The 23,844-nt window shown below is 44.7% G+C and overlaps 1 protein-coding gene across 2 annotated transcripts in view; it reads left to right on the forward strand.

The window, feature by feature from the left end:
- Hmces (5-hydroxymethylcytosine binding, ES cell specific) overlaps nt 1-16,309 on the forward strand; it is a 28,076-nt gene extending 11,767 nt beyond the window's left edge. For both annotated transcript variants that reach the window (XM_052721863.1, XM_052721862.1), the window contains exons 4-7: nt 4,639-4,764; nt 9,950-10,128; nt 11,800-11,992; nt 15,752-16,309. In XM_052721863.1, coding sequence (XP_052577823.1) covers nt 4,639-4,764; nt 9,950-10,128; nt 11,800-11,992; nt 15,752-15,997 — 744 coding nt within the window. In that variant the 3' untranslated portion in view covers nt 15,998-16,309. The remainder of the gene's footprint in view (nt 1-4,638; nt 4,765-9,949; nt 10,129-11,799; nt 11,993-15,751) is intronic.
- The last annotated feature ends 7,535 nt before the right edge of the window (nt 16,310-23,844 follow it).

The following is a 23,844-nucleotide window of genomic DNA, read 5'->3' on the forward strand; positions in this document are numbered from 1 at the left end:
TTTTCTTTATGGTTCTTAGTTGTTCTTTTGCAGACTGCCAGCTTAAGTTGTGCTGGAATCAAGAAAAATGGGCCTTGGCAGTTCGTGGTACTGGAGTTGTATCCATGCCAGTAGTTTTTCTTATATTAGGTATAATCTTTTTTTATTTTAGATAAAAAGGGAAAATGTGCTGATATTTTGTGTATGTGCTAACAAATAAAGTTTGCCTGAAGACTAGAGGGCAGACTAGCCACTAGTTAGCCGTAGAGGCCAGGCAGTGGTGGCACACACCTTTAATCTCAGCACTAGGGAGGTGGAGACAGGAAGTGATATGGCTGGGCGGAGAAGAAGGAATATAAGGCGGGAGGAGACAGGAGGAGCTCAGTCTTTTCTTCGGCTGAGGAGTTGGTGAGGTGAGAGGTGGCTGTGGCTTGTTCCTTTGTCTCTGATCTTTCAGCATTTACCCCGATATCTGGCTTCAATTAGGATTTGTGCTACAGTGTGTCACTGGGGGGTGAGTTTTGACTTTTCAAAAGCCCATGACATTCCCAGTTAGCTCTCTCACTTTTTCTGTCTGCTGGTTGTGCCTCGAGATATAATAAGTTCTCAGCTACAACTCTAGCACTCTGCCTATGCCTGCTGCCTTGTTGCCCACCATGATGGTTCCGGGCTCACCCTCTGAAACTGTATGCCTCCAATAAAACTTTCTTCAAGTTGCTTTAGCCATGGAGTCTTACCACAACAGTTGAAAAGTAACTAAGACAAACAGTTTTGTTTTGTTTTGTTTTTTTAGTAAGTTGCCTTGGTCATGATGTTTTATCACAGCAGTTGAAAAGTGATTTAAAACGAAAATAATTGACCCATTTTGGTGGCATATACCTTTAATTCCAGCACTTGGGAGGCTGAGGCCAACAGAGTTCAAGGCCAGCCTGGTCTACATAGTGAGTTCCAGGCCAAGCAGAGGTATACAATGAGACCTTAAATCTCAAAATGGGAGTGGAGGTAACAGATAGAAAGTTCCCTGAGTAAAGAAAGCACCTGCTACCCAAGCTAATGACCTGACTTCTACCCCTGAACATAAATGGTAAAAGGACAGCACCAACTCCCACAAGTTGTCTTCCGACCTTCCACATGCCCACGGTAGCATGGTCAGCCCCTTCCCACCAAAAGTAAAAAAGTAATAAAAATGTAAAGGCAAATAAACAGTTATCACTCATATACTGTGGACTAATTGTGCTCAGCAAGGCAGTTTTTACTGGGAATGTCTGATGTACTTAGCAGGCTGGGGTAGATAACTATGGTAGTTGTGCTGGATAGTTTTTTGTCATGTTGATACAAGCTGGGAAGAAGGAACCTCAATTGAGAAAATACTCCCATCAGATTAACCTGTAGACATGTCTGTGGGGCATTTTCTTGAACAATGATTGGTGTGAAAGGACCCAGCTCACTGTTGTCGGTTCCATCCTTAGGCCCTGGGTTATATGGAAAAACAAAACAAAACAGTAAGCCATGTGAAACAGGCCAGTAAACAGCAATCCTCCATGTCCTCTGCTTCAATTATTGTTGAATTCAATTTTTGTTGTTTTTGAGACATGGTCTCTCTATGTAGCCTGGGCTGTCCTGGACCTCGTTGTATAGGCCAGGCTGGTCTCAAACTCACAGAGACCCTACCTCTGCCTCTGCTGTGCAAGTACTGGAATTAAATTTGTGTGCCACAACACTAGGAACATGTACTTCAGTTTTTCCTTGAGTTCCTGCTCTGACTTCCCTTCATGATAAATTATAAACAGAGATAAAACCTTTCCTCCCCGAGTTGCTTTTGGGCTTGGTGTTTTGCTATAGCAGTAGAGAGCGAAGACAGATAATGGTTCTTCACACATGGCTGATACCATAGCTAGTATGGCTGAAACAACGAGAAGCCTTTCTACGTTCTGAGCACGAGAGTATCTTAGCCAGGCTTCTGATGGGGCACCTCATTTGCTGCAGTGCTCATGATTCAAGAAGGCAGAACAGAAGCTACAAAAGCTTTGTGACCTGGTCTTACTAGTCTACAGCATTGCTTGTGCTGTGTTCTGTTTGTCATTCCGAGTCAGCCTAATTCAGTCTGGGAAAGGATGAGATAGTATGTGAATACTAGAAAGCATGGTCCACTTGGAGCAAACTGTGGAGACTATTGTTGGCAAACTTTAACTGAGGAAATGCAACACACACATCTACTTAGCCCTGAAAGGGAGCCCAAGACAGACAAAAGTCCAGTTTGGTGAACCAGTGAGTTTTTATTGGGGTTACTAAGAGGAGTATGGGTATGGAGTCACAGGAGTAGGGATGACTCAAAAAGCAGGGTCATCACTGAAAGCCACCTCAGCTCTTACAAGCTGCCACTCTGGATCTCTCTGCAGTGGGCTGGTCTGTCTCCTTCCCCAGGAGAACTGTTGTCAGAAGACATGTTGTTTTCTCCTATAAAGCTGGGGAGGGGCCCTCTACAGTCTTGCAAGTTTCTACTTCCTCAGGTGTGTTGTTTTGTTTACCTCTGGAATCTCATGAGTCTCCTCTTCCTCCTAAAGGAAACTGCTATACAACACTAGCGGTCATGTTTACCTGTTGTTCCTGTTCAATGGGAAAGTACTTTTTTGTCTTTTTGTACTGAAAGGACCAAGCAGACACCATAACAGGCTGCTCGGTCTTCTCTCAGAGATCAGGCCTCAATTTCAGTTTCCTGAGACTTGAGCAAGCAGATTCTGGGAGGGCCATGAACAAAAGACAATTAATCTCTAATGCCCCTGCCAGCAGAGACAGGGAGATAGGATGCACTAAGCCTGGGCCACTGAGCCAGCCCCTACAGTCAGTTCATGCTAGGCCAGCCAGCATCCACAGCAGCTTGAGGACAAAGCCTAGGACTTGTCCCGGCATGCGCAAAAATGGATAACTGTAACCCCCAACTAACCCATGCCAATTAAAAGTTACTAACATGATTGACACTCCCATAAACCAATCCCAAGTCTGTTTCTATGTAGTCTGTAGACCCCCCCAAGACCCTCCCTTGCTTTACCCCCTATAAAAACCCTGTCCCAGGGGGATCGGGATCTGTCCCTGGTCTATGGGCAGGCTTCTGGAACCTGGTGCCTGTGGTGTGACACTTTGCACAGCCTTGGTGCAGTGGGAAGGGGCTTGGACCTGCCTAGGCTCAGTGTGCTGGGCTCTGCTGACTCCCCTTGGGAGACCTTGATTTGGGGGATGTGGGGGTGTGGGGTGGCTTGGGAAAGAGGGCTGGGGTGTGGGAGGAGGGAGGAAGGGGGATCTGTGGATAGTATATGGAGTAGTGAGTAGGAAATTTCTTAATAAAGAAAAATGAAAGAAAAAAGATAAATAAATAAATAAAAACCTGCCCCATTGCTCCTCAGGGTCTCTCCTGCTCTGTTGTTTTGTCAGACAGGAAGAGGCCCAAGTTAACTCGAAACAATAAAAAGACTCTTTGCTTTTGTATCGGATTTGATCTCTTGATGGTCTTTGGGGGACTCTGGGTTCAACATGTATGTTATTAATCTTTTTTAACATCTGTTTAGTTGAGTGGCGACTTGATATACTAGACAAACAGTATGGGGGCCTATTAGATGGCTCAATACGTAAAGGCATTTGCCACCAAGCTTAAGGGCCACAGTTTGATCCCTTGGAGCTCACACGTAGGAAGGAGAGAACTGACTCCCACAGATTGTCCTTTTACTTACAAACGTGTTTTTCTGCCAGCACAGAGGCTGCACCTGAATCTATTGTTTCAGCCAGTAACTGCTGCCACCAAATGTAGTTTTTAATTAAATCTCTGTTGTTCTATTTACCAATAAAGATTCAGGAGTCAGAGGCTGGGGTGAAAACTTGCTAGCTCAAAGAGATCGAGAAGCAACTAGCCGACCTTCCCTCCTCACCAGAGTCTCAGAAAGAGAGCCTCTTCCGTAGTTCCAAACGGAAAAAGCACTGCCACTCTCCAAGTCCCTCCTTCCTACTCCCTGTGCATCTCTATCCATTTTTCGGACTCCCTCTGACTCTCAGTGATTGCTTTCTGTCAGCTTGTTGTTGGCTCCACCTCCTGACTCAAGGTTGATTTTATTTAATTAACACAGACTCAGGCTTCACAGTGTGATCATATATCCCCGCAACACAAACATGTACTGTGACACATAGAAATAAATGTACTTTTTTAAAAAATTAATGTCTAAAATCAGGTATAGTGGTATATGCCTTTAATCTCAGAACTCAGGAGGTAGAGGCACCAGCCTAGACTACATAGTGAGTTCCAGGACAATCAGAGTTACATAGTGAGATCTTGTCTCTTTAAAAAAAAAAAATCTTGAGATTTGAGGTACAGAGAAATTTAACTCCTCTGGGTATGTAGCTCTGTGGTAGTGTACTTGCCTGAGTCATTCCCCACCAAATACTTTAAAAAGATAAAGGGTAACTCCTCTAGGGTCACACATGAGAGCTGAGTGTTTTGGTTTATATGTATACAGACACATACACACACACATTTGTTGTGGTTCTGAAGGTGGAACCTACAACCTTGTACATGCTAGACCAGCCCTCTACCACTGAAGTACAGTGCTAAACCTGAAAGTCCATGTCATGGAATCCTGTCACTATGACCATATCCTGTTTATTCTCTCTCAGGTTCCTCTGGGAAAAGGACGGCGCTGTGTTGTTTTAGCAGATGGATTCTACGAGTGGCAGCGGTGTCAGGGAACAAGCCAGAGACAGCCATACTTCATCTATTTTCCTCAAATCAAGACAGAGAAGGTATCAGCAGTTGCATGAACAGCATGTTTGGAAAGACAGAGAAACAAATTAAGGTCATATACCATATAGCAATGTTTGTATAAATAGTAGGACACATATATGTTAATGACCCTACTCATTGCTATGTAATCTAGGGTGTGTTGAGTACAGTTCACTCTTAGAACAACAAAATTCCTAATGCCACATTTCTTAGAATTATCTCATCATTAAGTTAATACATGTCTGTAATTTATTTTTGAGATTATAATATAACATTTCTCTTTTTCCTCCATTCAAAATGCCCCATATACCCCCTCCATGTTTCATGACCTCTTTTTCATTCTTATTGCATGCATATATGTATATGTGTGTATACACACACACATTCCCAGGTATAATACGCTCAGTCCATATATTATTATTTACGATATATGTTTTCAGTGCTGACTACCAGGCACTGTAGACAACCAGTTGCTGTGCTCTTCTCTAGGAATGATTATTTCTCCCATTCCCAGCATTTCTCAATTGCTGTTGTGTTTGTGTAGGGTTGAGGCCTCAAGGACTTTTCCCCCATCTACGTTGGCAAGTCCATTGGTGTCCTTGTTCAGCTCACATTTGAGCAGTCATGTTGCTGGGACTTTATGAGTTTAGTTTATGACATTATTAGGAAATAGAGTCTCATAGTCAACTCCCAAACCTCTGGCTCAATCTTTCCACCTTTTCTTCTGCAGTGTTCTCTGAGCCTCAGGTACAGGAGTGTTTTATAGATGTATCCATTGAGACTGGGCTCCATAACTCTGCATTTTGATGGGTTATGGTTTTCTGTAATGGTCTTTGTTGCAAAAAGAAGTTTCCTTAATGAGGGATGAAGACTACACTTATCTGTGGGTATGAGGACAAATGCTTAAATTGTTGTTAGGAATTATTCTGGTTTAGTAGGGTAGTGGTTGTAGATTCTCCTCCAGTATCCATGACTTCACTAGTACTGAGTTAACTAGGTTCATAGTACCGGGCATGATTTCCCTCTTGTTGAGTGGGTCTTAAGTCTAATTAAAGAGCTGTTGGTTACCACCAAGGTATATGTGCCACTGCTGCCCCATCAGAGTTACCATACCATACTAGTCATTGATGTGGTTCATAAGCATCATAGCTGGGTAGATTATTGGTTACCTTCAGAGTTATACCATACTAGTCATTGACGTGGTTCATTAGCATCATAGCTGGGTAGATTATTGATTGCCTCCCTCCTTTGGAAGCTTGCATAGTAACTTTTTGTCCCATAGAAACTAGTCCTAAGGGAGTGGGCATTGAGTCAGTTCCAGCTTGGGGATCTTTGGGCCTTGTTTCTGAAGTGTATGGTGTCTTCAGCAATAGGGATTTACCTTCCACCTCTGGGTCTCATTTTGTGTCTCTGTCTGGACTGGAATTTGTTATGAAGACCAGGCTGCCCTCAAACTCAGATCTACCCAGTTCTACCTCCTAAGTGCTGGAATTAAAGGCATGTACCAGCCAGGTATAGTGGTAAATGTCTTTGATCCCTGAACCTGGGAAGCAGAGGAGGGCAGATCTCTGAGCTGGAGGCCAGCATGACCTGCCTACAAAGCAAGTTCCAGGACAGCCAAGGCTACATATAGAAATCCTCTCCTGTAAAAAAAAAAAAAAAAAAAAGGCCGGGTGGTGGTGGCGCACGCCTTTAATCCCAGCACTCGGGAGGCAGAGGCAGGAGGATCTTTGTGAGTTCAAGGCCAGCCTGGTCTACAGAGCGAGATCCAGGAAAGGCGCAAAGCTACACAGAGAAACCCTGTCTCGAAAAACCACAAAAAAAAAAAAAAAAAAAGCCGGGCGGTGGTGGCGCATGCCTTTAATCCCAGCACTCGGGAGGCAGAGCCAGGCAGATCTCTGTGAGTTTGAGGCCAGCCTGGGCTACCAAGTGAGTTCCAGGAAAGGCGCAATGCTACACAGAGAAACCCTGTCTCGAAAAACCAAAAAAAAAAAAAACCAAAGAAGTCATGTATCATCATGCCAAGTGAATTGCTTTGTCTTAAACCACTCAGTTTCCACCTTTTGGTCAGAACATTGCTGCTCTGAACACTCAAATGCAGACCGGGCTTTATGTCTATATATACTTAGTAAATTGCCAAGTCACATGATAATTCTGTATTTAACATGTCCCTCATTGAACTTTCATTGTAAGACACATAATATAAATGGCTCACATCCTAACATTAGAAAGTTGAAAATAAACCAAACATGCCAGCATTATGTTTCCTTTTCAGTCAGATTTAGTAATTTGCACCTGCTAAAATTGTTTCACTAGGGAAACTCTAGGAGGCAAAAAGGGGCTGAAAATGAGATGGGCAGAGGGTTGTTGGGTTCTAAGATGTGTGTTATTTTGTTTACTTTTTTGAGACAGGGTTTTTCTATGTACCCCTGGTTGTCATGGAACTTGATATGTAGACGAGGCTGGCCATGAATGTGCAGAGATCCAACTGCCTCTAGAGTGCTAGGATTCAAATTGTGTGCCACCATGCCTAGCAAGATAGTGTATGTTGGCCGGCCAATACTGAAGATTGATTTTTTAGGAGAGGAGTAGGTAGGCAAGAAAAACAGTTTAGGATGCTCAATTACTGATTGATCTGGCTTTGTCTGTTTGATATAAATAAATAAAGATTTAACTATTTTCTCCTTAGCCAGACATTTCAAAACCAAATTGAACTGAATACTTCCACTTTTTTTTTTTTTTTTTACAATTATTTTCTTTCTGCCACCAGCCTTACTATTTTCCTTCTTTCTTTGTTTGGGTTTACCAACTAAGCCTCTTCATTTACCTAGTCACCCTTGACAAGCTTGGATTTGTCTTTGTAGGTGTAGAGTACTGCGTTCTTCAGTGGGTTCACATGTAGTTAAGGTTCTTCAGTGGTAGCAAACTTCCAGCTTTAAAGGTAGAACCATTTTCAGCTCTTCTGGTATCCAGTCAGTTCTTTAGCCACATGTTGTCCCTCTTCCAAGGAAAACGAAGAAAGCCCCTCTCCACTCAAATAAGCCTCTACCACTGGAGACCTGAGATACCCTTTGACTGCTGCTCCTTCACAGAGAGGTTCCTGCTCTCTTAAGGGGCCGCTAGTACCAGGATTGGTCCCAGACCTCACTGCTAGCCCTTACTCATACATCAAGCCTGTATGCTTGTCCTGCTTATTGTGTTATTTTAGGGATGAGGTTAAAGCTTGCATTTAGATTCTCTAATGGGATTTTTTTCTGTTCCAATTAAGAAAAATTAACTCAGCCCTTCTAAGACTCTTCTCTTTTTTCTCACCCTACTTTCTCCCTATTTACCACCACTGCCACCTTCCCTCCATGCTTTTTTTTTCTCTCTCCTTTTCAGAGGCCTCACCTTGTTTTGCCCTGGAGAAGGGGGTGGGGGGAGGGGAGAGAGAGAGAGGAGAACATGAAGGAATGTAGTGATGAACACTCGTGGAAGGTACACCTGTACAGTTGTAAGAACTCACAATACCTAGGATGACTGTGGCTTAGAATAAGTTTTGGTTTTACTCAAAATAAAAAATAAAATAAAATAAAAAAAAGAATTCATGACAGCATCAAATTCAGACTAGGGCATCATGGAAGGCTTTCCAGAGCAAGTAATACATGGACTTTGCACATAGCTTGTCTTTATTTCTCAAGTAATCTAACACGAAGTCTTTTATGTTTGGAACTTTTCCCATGACTATAATTACTGAAATAATTGGGTTAAAATATTTGCTAATTGTCTTTTTTTTATCTCATTAACTTTGCTCCTTTTCTGTTACCTACTTTTTTTGTGTTCGTGTGTGTGTGTGTGTGTGTGTGTGTGTGTGTGTGTGTGTGTGTGTGTGTTCATGAGTGCATGTACTGTTACTTGAAGATGCACATGACCATATGTGCTTATGCAGATAGAGGCCAGAATTTGATGTTGCACGTCTTTCTCAGTTGTCCTTATTTTTTGAGACAGGGTACTGTTGAACTGGAAGCTCACTGGTTTGCCTGGGCCAGCTGGCTGGCTAGCAAGCTCCCAAGTGGTAATATGCATATGTCACTGTGTCCAGCTCTAATGTGGGTACTGGGGATGAGAACGTGGGTCTTCATGCTCATGTGGGAAGCACTTTACTGACTGAGCCATCTCCCCAGCTAATTTTTAATTGAGTGCTTTTTGTTTGGCTTTATGTTTCTGGGGTTTTGTTTCCTTTTATTTTTGAAACAGTGTTTCTCTGTGATCTTGTCCTAGGACTTTTATGTAGACTAGATTGGCCTCAAAAATCTCAGAAATCTGCCTACCTCTGCCTCCTGAGTATTGGGATTAAAGGCACTGCCACTAAGCCCAGCTTGAAGTCTGGCTTTATTTGTCAAAAAAGCATTTCTCTATATATTATAGATGTGTTAGAATATTTGATATTGTCCCGTAGTTATTGAACAGTATCTTTTGAATTTTTCTTTTTCTCTGTGTTTCAGTTTGGGTAATGTTTGTTGGTTTAAAGAGCCTTTAAGGTTTTAAGTAAGCCATCTGGGAAATGTAATCATGCCTTGAGTCTGGTTCTGATGATTTCTTTTGGCAGTAGATTCTTCTAACTTTATGCTTCTTAGAATTTTTGGTTGTTGTTAAACACAGTGTATAGGACAGAGACCGAAATAAATAATAGTTATTCCTGGGAATTCTTCTATTATGCCTTTAAATATGAGATCAAGTCACTATCATAGGAATAGAACTGGGTTGGATCTTGCTGTTTTCATTATCAAAGAATACACCTTTTTTTTTTTTGTTTTTTTTTTTTCGAGACAGGGTTTCTCTGTGTAGCTTTGCGCCTTTCCTGGGACTCACTTGGTAGCCCAGGCTGGCCTCGAACTCACAGAGATCCGCCTGGCTCTGCCTCCGAGTGCTGGGTTCATTATCTTTATTCAACACAGGCTTGTATTTTCTCTGGTGTCTCCTTGTGCTTTAGGTGAGCAGTGAGCTAGATTTTCAAAAGCTTGAAACCAAGTGAAGGTATTAAATTCTGAAAGTATTAGGAAGCCTTAATCTACAGCTTCAGTAGACATTTGCCATGAAGCCTGTTGGTGTTGATGATCGTGGGTCAGATAGGGTCAAAATAAAATGGGCTGAATTGCTTCAAAGCAGCTGATCTGCAGTCAGATCTAAAACGGTACTCAGCATGTCTAATCCTGCTGTTTCCAGTCTGGTGGGAATGATGCTTCAGACAGCCCTGACAGCAAGGAAAAGGTCTGGGACAACTGGAGGCTGCTGACCATGGCAGGGATCTTTGACTGCTGGGAACCCCCAGAGGGAGAGCGCCTGTATTCCTACAGCATCATCACGGTGGATTCCTGCAGAGGCTTGAGTGACATCCACAACAGGCAAGTCACTACTTTTTTCTGGGGAGATTTTACTCTGATTTTAGAGACTAGGAAACTAACTTGTACAAATTAATCAGTTTTCCCAAAACATGATATATAGTTCTAAAAACATTACTGACATGCTTGCAAAATTACATAGTAAAAGCCACATGAAATCATTTGGATTTCTGAGATTTTAAAATATTTTTAGAGGCTGATGGTATAGCTCATGATTGAATATGTACTTAGTATGACCATGGACTTACTAGGCCAGTGGTATGTCACTGAGATTTAATTCCCAACCCTATGATTTTTAAAATACATGTTGAAGGGCTGGAGAGATGGCTCAGTGGATAATAGCACTTGCTGCTCTTCCAAAGGACGCAGCTCATAACTGTCTATAACTCCAGTTCTTGGAGATCTACTGACTCTGGTCCCTACAGATACCTGTAGCCACATGCACATTCCCACATGTATACCCACACATCTATATGTAATTACAAATAATAAATCTTAAAATAATAAAGTACGTTGATTGTTGAAGATATTGTTTTTATAAATGTTTATACATTTGTCTCCTAAAATTAGCTGTGCCAAACAACCAGTAGCAGGTGAGCCTGGGCTTTAAAACTGGAAGCTAGCCAGGTGGTGGTGGTGCACACTTTAATCCCAGCACTCCGGAGGCAGAGGCAGGTAGATCTCTGTGAGTTCAAGGCCAGCCTGGTCTATAAAGTGAGTTCCAGGACAGCCAGAGCTGTTACATAGAGAAGCCCTGTCTTGGAAAAACAAAAAAAAGAAAAAAAAGTTGTCAGTTATTTCCAACTAAGATGTAATACAGCCCAAGAGGTATGACTTTCAGAGATTTTTAAAGGTCTTTTGTTCTCTCTTGCTCACTTTCATTTTTTGAAGCAGGGTCTCACTCTATCCAAGTTTGGCTGGGAACTCACTGTAGAAATCTAGGCTGGCCTGAAACTCTTGGCAATCTTCCTGCTTTATTCTTCTGAGTGCTGGGATTATGTATATATGCCACCTTGACTGTCCTTTTTTTTTTTTTTTTAATAAATTTGTCTTAAAGCCTGTCTTAAATCCTAGCATAGAGGCAGAGGCAGGTGGATCTCTGAGTTCAAGGACAGCCTGGTCTACAGAGTGAGTTCTAGGACAGCCAGGGCTACAGGGAGTGAAAAGGGAGGCAAGAGAATCATGAGTTTGAGTTTGAGGCCAGATTGGACTACAGCAAGAATTTGTCTCTAAAACAGAACAAAAGATGGGTCTTGCTGTGTTGCCCAGTCTAGCTTGAACTCCTGGGATCAAATGATCCACCCACCTCAGCATCCTGTGTAACTGTGACTACAGGCTCACTTCAGTGACTGGCGAGCCCTTTTTGATGGAGGTCTTTTACAGATGATGTCTGGAGATACTTGGACAGACTTTTCCAGGATCTAATTTCCTTTAGTTCTAGTCCAGGGCACAAGGAAAGTTCCCCAACTCTCTAGGGGTACACAGGCGTGCACTAGATTCATAACTGAATGTTGACTCCAGTGCGCTATCAGGTTATATCGGGGAACATGGGGCCGTGTCAGCAGGTGAGGTAAGAGTGAGGACCAGGAGCCCCTGTGATGCCTGAACTGACAACTGACTCCATTTCTTTCCTTTCCCTACCTTCATCTACCTCTCCATCTGATCCCTGGCCAGGATGCCTGCCATACTAGACGGTGAAGAGGCGATCTCGAAATGGCTTAACTTTGGTGAGGTCACCACTCAGGAAGCTCTGAAGTTAATCCACCCCATAGACAATATCACCTTCCATCCAGTTTCTTCAGTGGTGAACAACTCCCGAAACAACACTCCTGAGTGTCTGGCTCCTGCTGACTTGGTGGTTAAGAAGGTAGGGACTGTGACTAGTCCATTATGAGACTCCTGTTGTTCAGAATATGCCCTTCCTTGCCTTAATGTTTATTTCATTTGAGTTCATGTGATTTGAATTTTAGACATGGTTTCACTGTGTAGCTCTGGCTGGCCTGGAACTTTGGCTATGTAGACCAGGCTGACCTCAAACTCACAGAGATCCATCTGCCTCAGCCTCCTATAGCTGATATTAAAGGTATGCACCACCACACCTGGATTTTTTTCCTATGATTTTTTAAAGATTAATTTTTATTTATTTATATATGTGTATGTTTGTGGATGGGTTTGTGCACATGAGTACAGTGGCTGTAGAGTCCAGAAAAGGTCACCTGATCTCTTGGAACTGGAGTTGCAGGCAGTTGTGAGCTGCCCAATATGGGTGCTTGGAAATGACCCTGGGCCTTCTGCAGAGCAGCAAAGTGCTCGTAACTTACTGCTCATAACAGTAGCAAAACTATAGTAATGCAGTAGCATCAAAAATAATTTTATGGTTGGGAGGTCACCACACCATGAAGAACCTTATTAAGGGGTCACAGCATTAGGAAGGTTGAGAACCGCTGTTGTAGGGAGGTCCTGAAATGATTGGTGCCTCATAGACCCTTGATGAATAAGCAGGATCAAAGCGGGCAGAGCTGGTGTTTCCCTGTATGGGCCAAGACATGGATGTCACCATCTGTCATTACAGCTTAAGTGAACCTTAAATCTCTCTAGCACCCACAATCAGAATTTTTTTGTTTTGAGACAGAGTCTCACTGTGTAGCCCTGGTTAGCCTAGAACACACTATGAAAACCAGGCTGGCTTCAAACCACAGAGATCTGCCTGCCTCTGCCTCCCAAGTGCTGGGATTAAAGGCGTGTACCAACATGCCTGGTCAGAATTTTAATTTAAACTATTCAGAGCTCTAATACTCTTTGGAAGATAAACATAGGAGGGATGTTCAGATCCTGCTGTAACTTAGCCCCTGTCTTAGGATTTCTATTGCTATGAAGAGACACCATGACCATGGCAACTCTTATAAAGGAAAACATTTAATTGGGTGGCTTACCATTTCAGAGGTGGAGTCCATTATCATCATGGTGGGACATGGCAGCATGCAGACAGACATGGTACCGGAGAAGAAGCTGAGAGTTCTACATCTTTCAGACAATAGGAAGTGAACTGTCTCACTGGTTGTGGCTCGAGCATATATGAGACCTCAAAGCCTGCCTCCACAGTGACATACTCCCTCCAACAAGGCCACACCTCCTAGTAGTGCCAGTCTCTTTGGGGCCATTTCCTTTCAAAACACCACAGCCCCTGATACAAAAGCTCTTTCAAAGTAATTTCTAGGGCTAGGGTACAGCTCAACGATGGCATGCTTGCTTGTCTACCATGTTAAGAGGCTGTGGGTTCCAGACAATTAATTCTGGACCCTGTCTAAATATATAGAATCAATATTCAGGGGAAAATTGGCTTTCTCTGTTGTTAAGAATCTCCTTGATGAGTCTAGGATTCAATATACAGGGGAAATGTGAGAAGGGTTTTTTTGTTTCTGTTTTTTTTGTTTGTTTGTTTGTTTGTTTTTTTAGTTTCTTAAGACAGGGTCTCTCTGTGTCACTGCAGTTGCTGTCCTGGAACTTGCTTTGTAGACCAGGCTGGCCTCGAACTAACAGAGATCACCTGCCTCTGCCTCCTGAAAGCTGAAATTAAAGGCATGTGCTACTACTGCCCCATGAGAAAGGAGTTTTGAGTCTCTGTTCCAGCTCTGATTATTTTTTTCTTAATGTGTGTATTCATATCTCTGTGTATGCAAGTGCACATGTATATACACACTCATGTGCACATATGTGTGGAGGCCAGAGAACAGTTTCAGATACCGTACCACCTTCAGAAACATGGAGTCCTCTGGCCTGGAGCTCACCAATTAGTCTAGATTAACTAGCCAGAGAGCCTAAGGATCCTTCTGTCTGTGCACCCCAGCTCTGGGATTACAAGTGTGTGCCACCCTGCCTAGCCTATTTATGTAGATGGTAGGGTTGAACCCTGGTCCTCACACTTGCAAAGCAAGTGCTTTACTGACTTAGCTGTCTCTCAGCCTCCCAGCTATGATTCTTGTGTGTACCTATTTTCACAACTATAAGTTGGAGAAGCTCTAGTCCAGAGTACCTGAGAGCATTCCTTTTTTTTTTTTTAAGATTTTTTATTTATTATATATACAGAGGAGGGTGCCAGATCTCATTACAGATGGTTGTGAGCCACCATGTGGTTGCTGGGAATTGAACTCAGGACCTCTGGAAGAGCAGTCAGTGCTCTTAACCTCTGAGCTATCTCTCCAGGCCTCCTCCCCCCCCCCCCCACGCGCCCCCAGAGCATTCTTGAAGTGCTCTGTACCTAAATGCAAGGATCCAGATAATGTGTTGAAGGAACATGAGCAGGCAAATGCCTGCAGTGGGGAGGGAAGGGAAGTTCCCCATCAGAAAGCTGACTCCACCGACACATGGAAGCATCTCATCTCTCCATGGCATGGAGGGACCAGGAGCAGCATGCTCCATGGGACAGGGCTGCTAGAGCAGGATCAGAGGACTGTGAGGACCATCTGGCCTTCTGCATTTCCCCAAAAGAATCTTGTTTTCTTTTCTGATGGTCCTTGTCATTGTTTTTTGTTTCTTTTTTTTCTTCTTTGTCTAATTTCTCTGAAATATTTTGCGGTCCTGACACAGATTATTTTTTTTCCTCTGAAAATTTAATTATGGGGCCAGCAAGAGAGCTCAGCAAGTAAAGGCACTTGCTGCCAAGCCTGATGACCTGAGTTCTGTCTCCAGAGCCCATGTGTGATTCTCTCAGTCCCTCCTGCAAGCTATCCTCTGATCTTCATGTGCAAATGGTGGCATGTGCACACCCACACATGCACACATACATACTAAGTAAAATTTGTAATGTAATTGCATAATTGACCTTGGACTGGACAGTATTCTTCCTCCTTTTTTGTTGTTTGTTTGTTTGCGTCAGGGTTTCTCTCTGTGTTGCCCTGGCTGTCCTGGAACTCACTCTGTAGACCAGGCTGGCCTCAAACTCAGAGATCTGCCTGCCTCTTCCTCCCAAGTGCTTAGATTAAAGGTATGTGCCACCACGCCCAGCTGACACGGGATCTCTTAGTGAACCCAGAGCTAGACTGGCAATTATGATCCCTGAGGGACACCCCTACCTGCTGCTGGGATTATAGCTTTGCCTTGCCTTTTCTTTGGGTCTGGAGTCTGTAAACCAAGCTGACCTTGAATTCAGAGATTCATCTGCCTCTGCTTCCCAAATTCATGGATTAAAGGTGTACACCACCACTGCCAGTCACAGTCCTTTTTTTAATATCCTGGTCTATACTCTGTGCTGTTTGCTCGTAGAAAACCTCTCACTTCAGGGCTGGGTGTGGCACCCAGGCAGCAGAGAGAATAGTGACAAGGCACACTGTGCAGGGGAAGCCATTGACTCCGAGTGTGGTGGCAGCCTCACCTCCAGCATCCATTCCCATCCATTAGTCACTGAATTTTCTAGAAGACTCCGCAGCTCCACCCTGGCTCTTGTCCTCTGGTCTTTAAGTGCTTCTCCCCTCCCCGGGGAGCACTCTGCCCCCTTTTACTTGCACCCTTAGTAACATTATGCAACTGTAGGTTGGGGGTTGGGGTGCATGCTTCTTCCTAACTCAGTGTTTTTGGTCTTTCCTCTGAAGCTCAAATCTGGATGTTAAGAGATTTCTCTCTCTCATAGGAGCCCAAGACAAGTGGCAGCAGTCAAAAGATGATGCAATGGCTGGCTACAAAGTCACCCAAAAAAGAAGCCCCTGAGTCACCCAAAAAGGATGAGTCAGGTGTACCCCAGTGGTCCAGCCAGTTTCTACAGAAGAGCCCATTGCCTGCTAAAAGAGCTGCTGCCAGCAGCCTCCTGGACCGGTGGCTGAAGCAGGAGAAGGAGGAAGAGCCCTTGGCCAAGCGGCCTCACAGTCTGATACAGTAAATGACTGTCAGCACCAGTTGACTGGAATTGTGTCTTTACTCGGGAAGGTGGTAGCACAGTGTCAGCTGACAGTTGTGGGCCTCGGAGGGACATGGCTACTGTGGGACTGCCTGAGAAGAAAAGGACAGCTGCCGCAGCCCTCTGTGGGCCTCTCCCCATGCTGGCCAGGCCGGGAGTCTCGCCTCCAGCTGGGGGCTTTTCTTCTGTTCTGGTGCTCCTGGAAGGAGGCCCTTCTCAATCTCTGGGCTCTCTTTTAGAGTTAAGTTCTTAAAATGTATTTTGTTATAAATAAATTATGTTTGATAAACCTTGGCTGGCAAGAGTTCTGCTCTTAGAGTTTTTCCTGATATTTTTGTTGTTTTTGGTTTTTTTGGTTGGTTGGTTGGTTTTTTTGTTTGTTTGTTTGTTTGTTTGTTTTCCAAGACAGGGTTTCTCTCTGTAGCTTTGGAGCCTGTCCTGGAACTCACTCTGTAGCTGAGGCTGGCCTCGAACTCACAGAGATGCCTACCTCTGCCTTCCAAGTGCTGGGATTAAAGGCATGCGCCACCACCGCCGGCTTGTTTTTGTTTTTTTGAGACAGGCTTTCTCAGTGTAACAGTCCTGTCTGTCCCAGAACTCACTCTGTAGACCAGGTTGGCCTTGAACTTACAGAGATCGATCTGCCTCTGCCTCCCAAGTGCTGGGATTAAAGGTGTACGCCACCACCGCCTGGCATGGTGAATTTTTTTGTTTTGTTTTTCAAGATAGAGTTTCTCTTTGTAGCTTTGGAGCCTGTCCTGGAACTCACTCTGTAGACCAGGCTGGCCTCGAACTCACAGAGATCCACCTGCCTCTGCCTCCCGAGTACTGGGATTAAAGGTATACACCACCACCGCCCAGCTTTTATTTATTTTATTATATATATATATATATATATATATATATATATATATATATATATATATATATATACACACACACACACACACACACATATATATATGTATGTATGTATATATATGTGTGTGTATATATATATTTTTTTTTTAATGATGGGTTTTACCACTGGGGCCCTCTGAGGGGAAATCCATCAAAGAGTTTAGTAGCATGGCAGCCTCTTGTTCAGGCTTTTACAGTTAATACTTAAAAGTCCTCTGTATGTAGTTCAAAACCAGCCTGAGGTGGCCACATCATCAACTGAATGATTTGGGGAGAGTTGGGTTCAGAGGCCTTCAGGACCCATCCCTTAAGACAGAGGGGAGGATCCTCGTGAGAGCCTAGACCTGTGCAGATTCCCAGCCTCTCAAACTGCACAGCAGGTGGGTCTACAACTAGTCTGGAGACATGGCTCCCACCTACCTCACCCCGAGACAGCCATTTGCTCTGTGGGGCCCTTTCCTTTCTTGGCACCAAATCACTTCCTGGTTGCTTGGGATACTATTTCCCTTCGCAAGGAAGATCCCTGCAAACGGGCTTTTCTACTCTTGTTTTCTCCAATTAACAAAAAGTCAAAGTACTTGTCCAGGTGTTTGATTAATCGAGTCAGTCCAATTTTAGTATAACTGCTGCCTAAACGAGCGCAGTTGCAGGTATTAAGTGCCTGTGAGCACTTCCTGGGTGCCTGCACTGCAGCTCACCTTATAAATAAGTACGTGCCCAGGTGCCCCAGAGGGCTGTCCCTGTCTAAAGGGCTAGTGTCCCGGCTAGACCCTTCCGCATAGCCCCTAGAGAAGGTGTAGAGGACAGGGCAGCCGCCGGGGATGGCTCACAGAAAGACCACTCAGGTATAGATAGGGACTTAACCTGGGCACTGTCTGCTTTTCCAGAGGCAGTGCAGCTGGGCGGGATCCTGCACTGTTGGCAGCACTGGCCTAGGGACTTATGCAAATAAGGGATCGTGGTTTCCACCAATCCTGCACCCTATGCTGTCTGAGTGCCCGCAGGTGTGGAGGGGGAGCAGGGAGAGGTGCCCACTAAGTGTGGATAGGGCCAGGTGTGTAGACCCCATCACCCACACCTTTCCAGGCTGCCTTTTCCCTGTTTGCCCCTTGAGCAAACAGCAGAGGATGTAGGTTTACCCTGGACATCAGGGTCCAGGAACACTGCTTCTGCTGTGGCTTTGGTTTAGGCAGTAATCTCATTTCTTAAGTTTTATTTTTAAATTCAGATAGCTTACTGTGGTATTGTATTCCCCCAAATATTGTGCATGCTAATAAACTTATCTGGGGTCAGAGACAGAGCAGCCACAATATTAAACATAAAGGATAGGCAGTGGTAGCACACGCCTTTAATCCTAGCATTCCAGAGGCAGAAATCCATCTGTTCAAGGATACAGACAGGCATGGTGACTCATGCCTTTAATCCCAGGGAGTGGTGGTAGAAAGCAGAAAGGTATATAAGGCGTGAGGACCAGAAACTAGAAGCATTTGGCTGGTTAAGCATTCAGGCTTTTGAGCAGCAATTCAGCTGAGACCCATTCTGGATGAGGACTCAGAGGCCTCCAGTCTGAGGAGACAAGACCAGCTGAGGTAGCTGTGGCTTGTTCTGTCTCTCTGATCTACCAGCATTGACCCCAATAACTGGCCTTGGGTTTGATTTTATTAATAAGATCTTTTAAGATTCATGCTACAGCTTACTACAACACTCAGTGAATTACATAGTCCTATTTGCATCGTGTAATGAATTTCCTTTGTTTTTATTACTATCTCCCCTCATTACTTATAGTTAAATTCCTTGGTAGGACCTTTAATTTTAGCATGAATGCAATGCTTGGGTAACTTTTCATTCAAGTAGCACTTTCATGTAAATAACATTCTATCCTCCCCTGGTGGTACCCACCTGTAATCCCAGCACAAGTAGAGGATGGAGGCAGGAGGGTTAGGAGTTCAAGGCCAGCCCATATGAGACGCTACATTTTTTTTTTCATTTTTATTTATTTTTTCTTTCATCAGCTTGATACAGTACAAATTCTTATCCTAATAGTGTAATGTTTCACTGAGGCTTGCCCAGTGTTTGAGTAAAACCAAAACTTATAAGCCACAGTCGCCCTAGGGTCCCCCCTGCTATACAGCCTCCCTGGTTCTGTGGGTTGTAGTCTGATTGTTCTTTGCTTTATATCTAGTATCCACTTGTGAGTACATACATGTTTGACCTTCTGAGTCTGGGTTACCTCACTCAGGATGGTATTTTTTAGTTCCATCCATTGCCTGCATATTTCATGCTGTCATTGTGAGACTCTACATTTTTATATCTGAAAAACAGTTTTATTACTTGCATGTTTTTTAACCACTTTTACCTCAGACATTACATTTTTAACTTTTTTCTTTAAGCCATCAGCTTTACATTGCCAAATTTGCTTGCCAAATTTTCAGTTATTTCAGAATTGTGTTACCTGTTTTTCCCACCTTCTTGCCAATGTTTGATCCTTTCTATAGAACTCTGGAGCATCTTTAAAAAAAAAAAAAAAAAAAAGTATCATGTGCCACAGCACACATGTGGACTCAGTCGGTTCCCTCTTTGTGAGTTCCAGGGTTGGAGTCTAGGTTGTAAGACTTGTGCAGCACCCTCCTTGCCCAACTGGGAACACCTTCTGTTGTCCTTTTGTTCCAAAAAAAAAAGACCTTGCTGATGCGGTTACAGATGTGTAGGTCATAGAGCATCACCAACAGTTTCTGCCTACACAGCGGTTCTCTTGTCTGCCCGTCCTTCCCGTGACTTTTCCAGTGTAGAGCAAACATCACAGATGAAGGTCCTTTGGTTAGTTACCTAGCTCGTTAAAAAGACTAGCAGGCAAGGAATGCCCAAGTATTTACTCGTCATTGCTGTAACTGCCCAGAGCTTCACACTGTCTCTTTAATTCTCAGATTATTCCATTTTGCAAAGAGAATCCAAGCCTGTTTCAATCTGGCCTGCACGCCCTGCAGCAGACTACAACATTGGGAGGCCAGCTTCCTCCACTATGCCTTTCCTTCTCTAGGACTGCCCAAACCAGTCCTGGGATCCAATGGGAAAGGGAAGTAGAGGATTTCTCCTTTGTTTCTAACTAAACCTCAGACCAAAGAGGGCAGACTGCTCTACCAGTCTGAATGTGGTATGTGGGACCGGTGACCAACATTCCAGGTTTTAACCATACTTGGCCACAAACCCAGCTATTACCAGGGTACAGAAAACCTATTATCTTGGTGTCGAAACCTGGGAGGAGTTGAGCCCTCCCACCAGGTGGACCCGGTCCTCTGGCCACATGGGGGCCACTCCTCTCCCCTTATCTTTCTCTCTGCCAGACAGGATCGACTTTCAACTTGGGATAAGTCACCCATTTCCCAGCCACTGCCTACAGAGGTACCAGGTACTTCTCTCCAGGTCCAGGACCCTCGGGATCCCCAGCCAGACTCTGGCCATGCCAGGGCAAGCCAATCCGTTCTGGACATTGTTCCAGGGGACCTTGGTGTGTGGTGATGTTTTGTTTGTACTCTCACAAATAAAGCTTTCCTGGAGATCAGAGTGCAGAGCCAGACACTAGAGGCCAGGCAGGGGTGGCACACACCTTTAATCCCAGCACTTGGGAGGAGGAAACAGGAAGTGATATGGCTGGGCGGAGAGAGGAAGTGAGAAGGTGGGGTGGAGACAGACACTTGGCCCTTTCAAGTTGAGGCTTCATAGAGGTAAGAAGACTAGTGGCTCTTCCCTTTACTGATCTTTCAGCATTTATGCCAATATCTGGTTCTGGGTTTTTATTATTAAGACCAGTTAGAATTCGTGCTTCATTTGTGTTAGGAGATGTCCTTCCCAAAGTCTACCCCACCCCCACTGCTTGACCCCAGGGACACCTTGCCCTAGTCTTCTGTATCTGGCACAGGCGTAGAAATGGGCAACGCCAGGTCTATCCTGGTCCTCAGTCACCCCTGGGGTGTCCGCTGCAAAATGTAACCAAATTGGGGGTGTCTCATACCATATGCCCCAAATGCCTAGTTCTCTTTTGCTCTGTGGCCTGGCCTCGGGACACTCTTGATAAGCAGTCAAGATGGCCAGCTGAGGGAACACTTACTTGACTTAACATCCTCCATGGTCTTGAGAATTTATGCCAGTGTACAGACAGTGGCTTGAGCTCGCTTACATCCAGGGTTTGGGGTCCTGTGCTCCCGCCCCTCCCTCTGCAGTCAGTGCTCAGTGACCCAGGTGTTGTGATTAGGGTTGCGGCGCCTCCAGACCCCTCTTTATCTGAGAACTTAGACCCTGAGTTCTCCACCCTGAGGAGCCTTGTGAGTCTCTGGCACCCCACCCCTTGATCCCTGCCCAACCCCCCCACCTCTCCTACACTCCCACAGGCGCTACTTAGTGGCCAACCTTCCATTTATCCACACCTCCTCTCTCTTCCCCCTCTGGGACAAAGATTCAAGGCCAGCCTCCTCCCCATTACCCACCTTTCTCTCTCCCCCTCCCTCCTCCTAATGCCGCTCTTCTATCCCCTCCCCCTTCTACAGTGCCACAACCTGTACCCTGGTCCCCATCCACACACTGGCAGTACTCCCGCTGAATCCTCCCTGATGGCTTCTCATACTCAGTCTCAGCAGATCCCTGCTCTCCTCTGCCCCTCTGAGAGGGGGCCAGAACTGAGGGAATTGTTGGAGTCCATGTCCCTTTCTCCCTTCAGGACCTTTCACAGATTGAAAAGCGGTTTCGCTCCTTGTTTGCTAATCCTTCTGACTGTATCAAGGAGTTCTGTTATCTTTCCCAAGCCTATAACGTGACCTGGCATGACCTTTATGTCATCCAGGCCCACACTCTAATTCCCAAGGAGCAAGTAGGGTTCAGGCAGCAGCTAGACAGTACACAGACCAGACCCACCTAATGGACAATACAGTCCCTGTGGGTGACATGTCATTATTGGCAAAAGAACCCAACTGGGACTATCAGCCAGGTCAAAATGGCTGCCAGAGGAGGGACCTCATGGTCCGCTGCCTCCTTCAGGGTATCGAGATGGTCTCCAACAAAGTTGTTAATTTTGACAAGCTCTGAGAGATTACACAATGAGCTGACAAAAATCTGGCCATTTTCTAAATTGATTACAAGAGGCCATGATTCAATGTACCCACCTTGACCCAGCCTCCCCAGCAGGAGCCACGGTCCTGGCCACACATTTCATTTCTCAGCCATCACCAGATATTAAGAAACTAAAAAAGGCCCCATACAGGAACTGGTGCAAATGACTTTTAAGGTTTTTAACACCTAGAGGAGGCAGCTGAGTCTTCCCTGAAAGCTTGGCTGCTACAGGCTATGCTCCAAGTTCACACCTTGGCAGCTGCCCTGAGACCATTGGCACTCCTGCAGAGGAAATGGGAAGTCCACAAGGCTCCATCCCGCTGGGATCCAGCCAAAGTCAACTCTGCCAGGGGCCTGCTTCAAATGCTGCCAGGAAGACCACACTGGTCCCAAAACTGCCCCAACCCTCGGCCTCCAATAAGGCCATGCCCTGTCTTCCAGCAGCCTGGCCACTGGAAGTGGCCATGCCATGGAGGTCCAGCTTCACCAGCACAGGCATCTGAGACTCTTCCAGCCTTTGAGCTCCTTAGCCTGGCAGAGGACTGACGGCACCCAGACTTGGAGAATCCCATCACCCTCACTGAGCCAAGGGTGATGCTCCAGGTAGAGGGTAAGTCCATCAACTTCCTGGTGGACAATGACCCCCCTACTCGAGTCCCATAGTTCCCTTGCCAATTTCTGTCTTGGGGGTATATGGGACCCCCTCCTTTCTGCCTAAGACCCAGCCACTTCCCTGCATTCTTCTTGCAGGACAATTCTTTTCACACTCCTATCTAGTCATATCCTTCGTCCGGTACCTTTACTTGGCTGTGATATCCTCAGCACTGGGAGGACCCTGATACACAGTGCGCCAGACAGCTTACATGGACTGTTCTCCCTCAAGGAGGAAAAGAGAATAACTCGGTATTGTTGGGTGTATTTTTTTTACTCTTTGGGGGGGGGGGGGCTGCCACCCTGCTCCCAAATAAATCACACATGGAGGCATATTCTTACTTATGAATGCCTGGCCTTAGCTTGGCTTAGTTTCCAGCCAGCTTTCCTTAAATTAACCTGTCTATCTTTTGCCTCTGGGCTTTTCCCCTTCTCTTACTTCTGGAAATCTTACTCTTATTCCTTGGCTTGCTGTGTAGCTGGGTGGCTGGCCCCTGGAGTCCTCCTCCTTCTCTGGCTCCTAGATCAGATCCCTCCTCCCAGATTTCTCCCTCTATATATTCTCTCTGCCTGCCAGCCCTGCCTATCCTTTCTCCTGCCTTGCTATTGCCCAGTTCTTTATTAGAGTTAAACAAATGCAACATAAACAAAAGTAACACACCTTAAAATATTCTACTATATTTCCCCCTTTTTGTCTAAATAAAAGTAAAGGTTTTAACTTTGACATAGTATAACTACATACAACAAAAACAGTTATCAAGTAAGAATTATTTACAATAGTCAGTCTATTTGTAGTTAGCATATTCAAAGAAAATAATGCATTATCTATCCTATTCTTAATGAATCCAAAATTTTACACCTAATTTATTTTCTATCACAACTAAGGAAAACTGCAACTGTAACTATTTAATAGTCTTCAACACCATCAAAGACCCAGGAGGATATAATATTATCTAACAACAGAGACATTTGGCTGCCTGGACAGTCACCCAAAGTTCCTCTGCAATGTTGGGGCATCCATCTTCATCCTACAGGCCCAGAGTATCTGGCAGACTTTTCTATGAAACAGGATTTTTGGACTGTCACGCCTTGTTTTGGCAAAGTTCGTCAGTCACTTTTCTCTGTGTCCTGCCGATTATCTGACAGACTCTTCTGTGAAGCAGGAATTTTGAAAGGCT

This window comes from Peromyscus californicus, unplaced genomic scaffold (genome assembly GCF_007827085.1).
Source record: "Peromyscus californicus insignis strain IS unplaced genomic scaffold, ASM782708v3 Scaffold_6__1_contigs__length_162567912, whole genome shotgun sequence".
Taxonomy (NCBI): domain Eukaryota; kingdom Metazoa; phylum Chordata; class Mammalia; order Rodentia; family Cricetidae; genus Peromyscus; species Peromyscus californicus.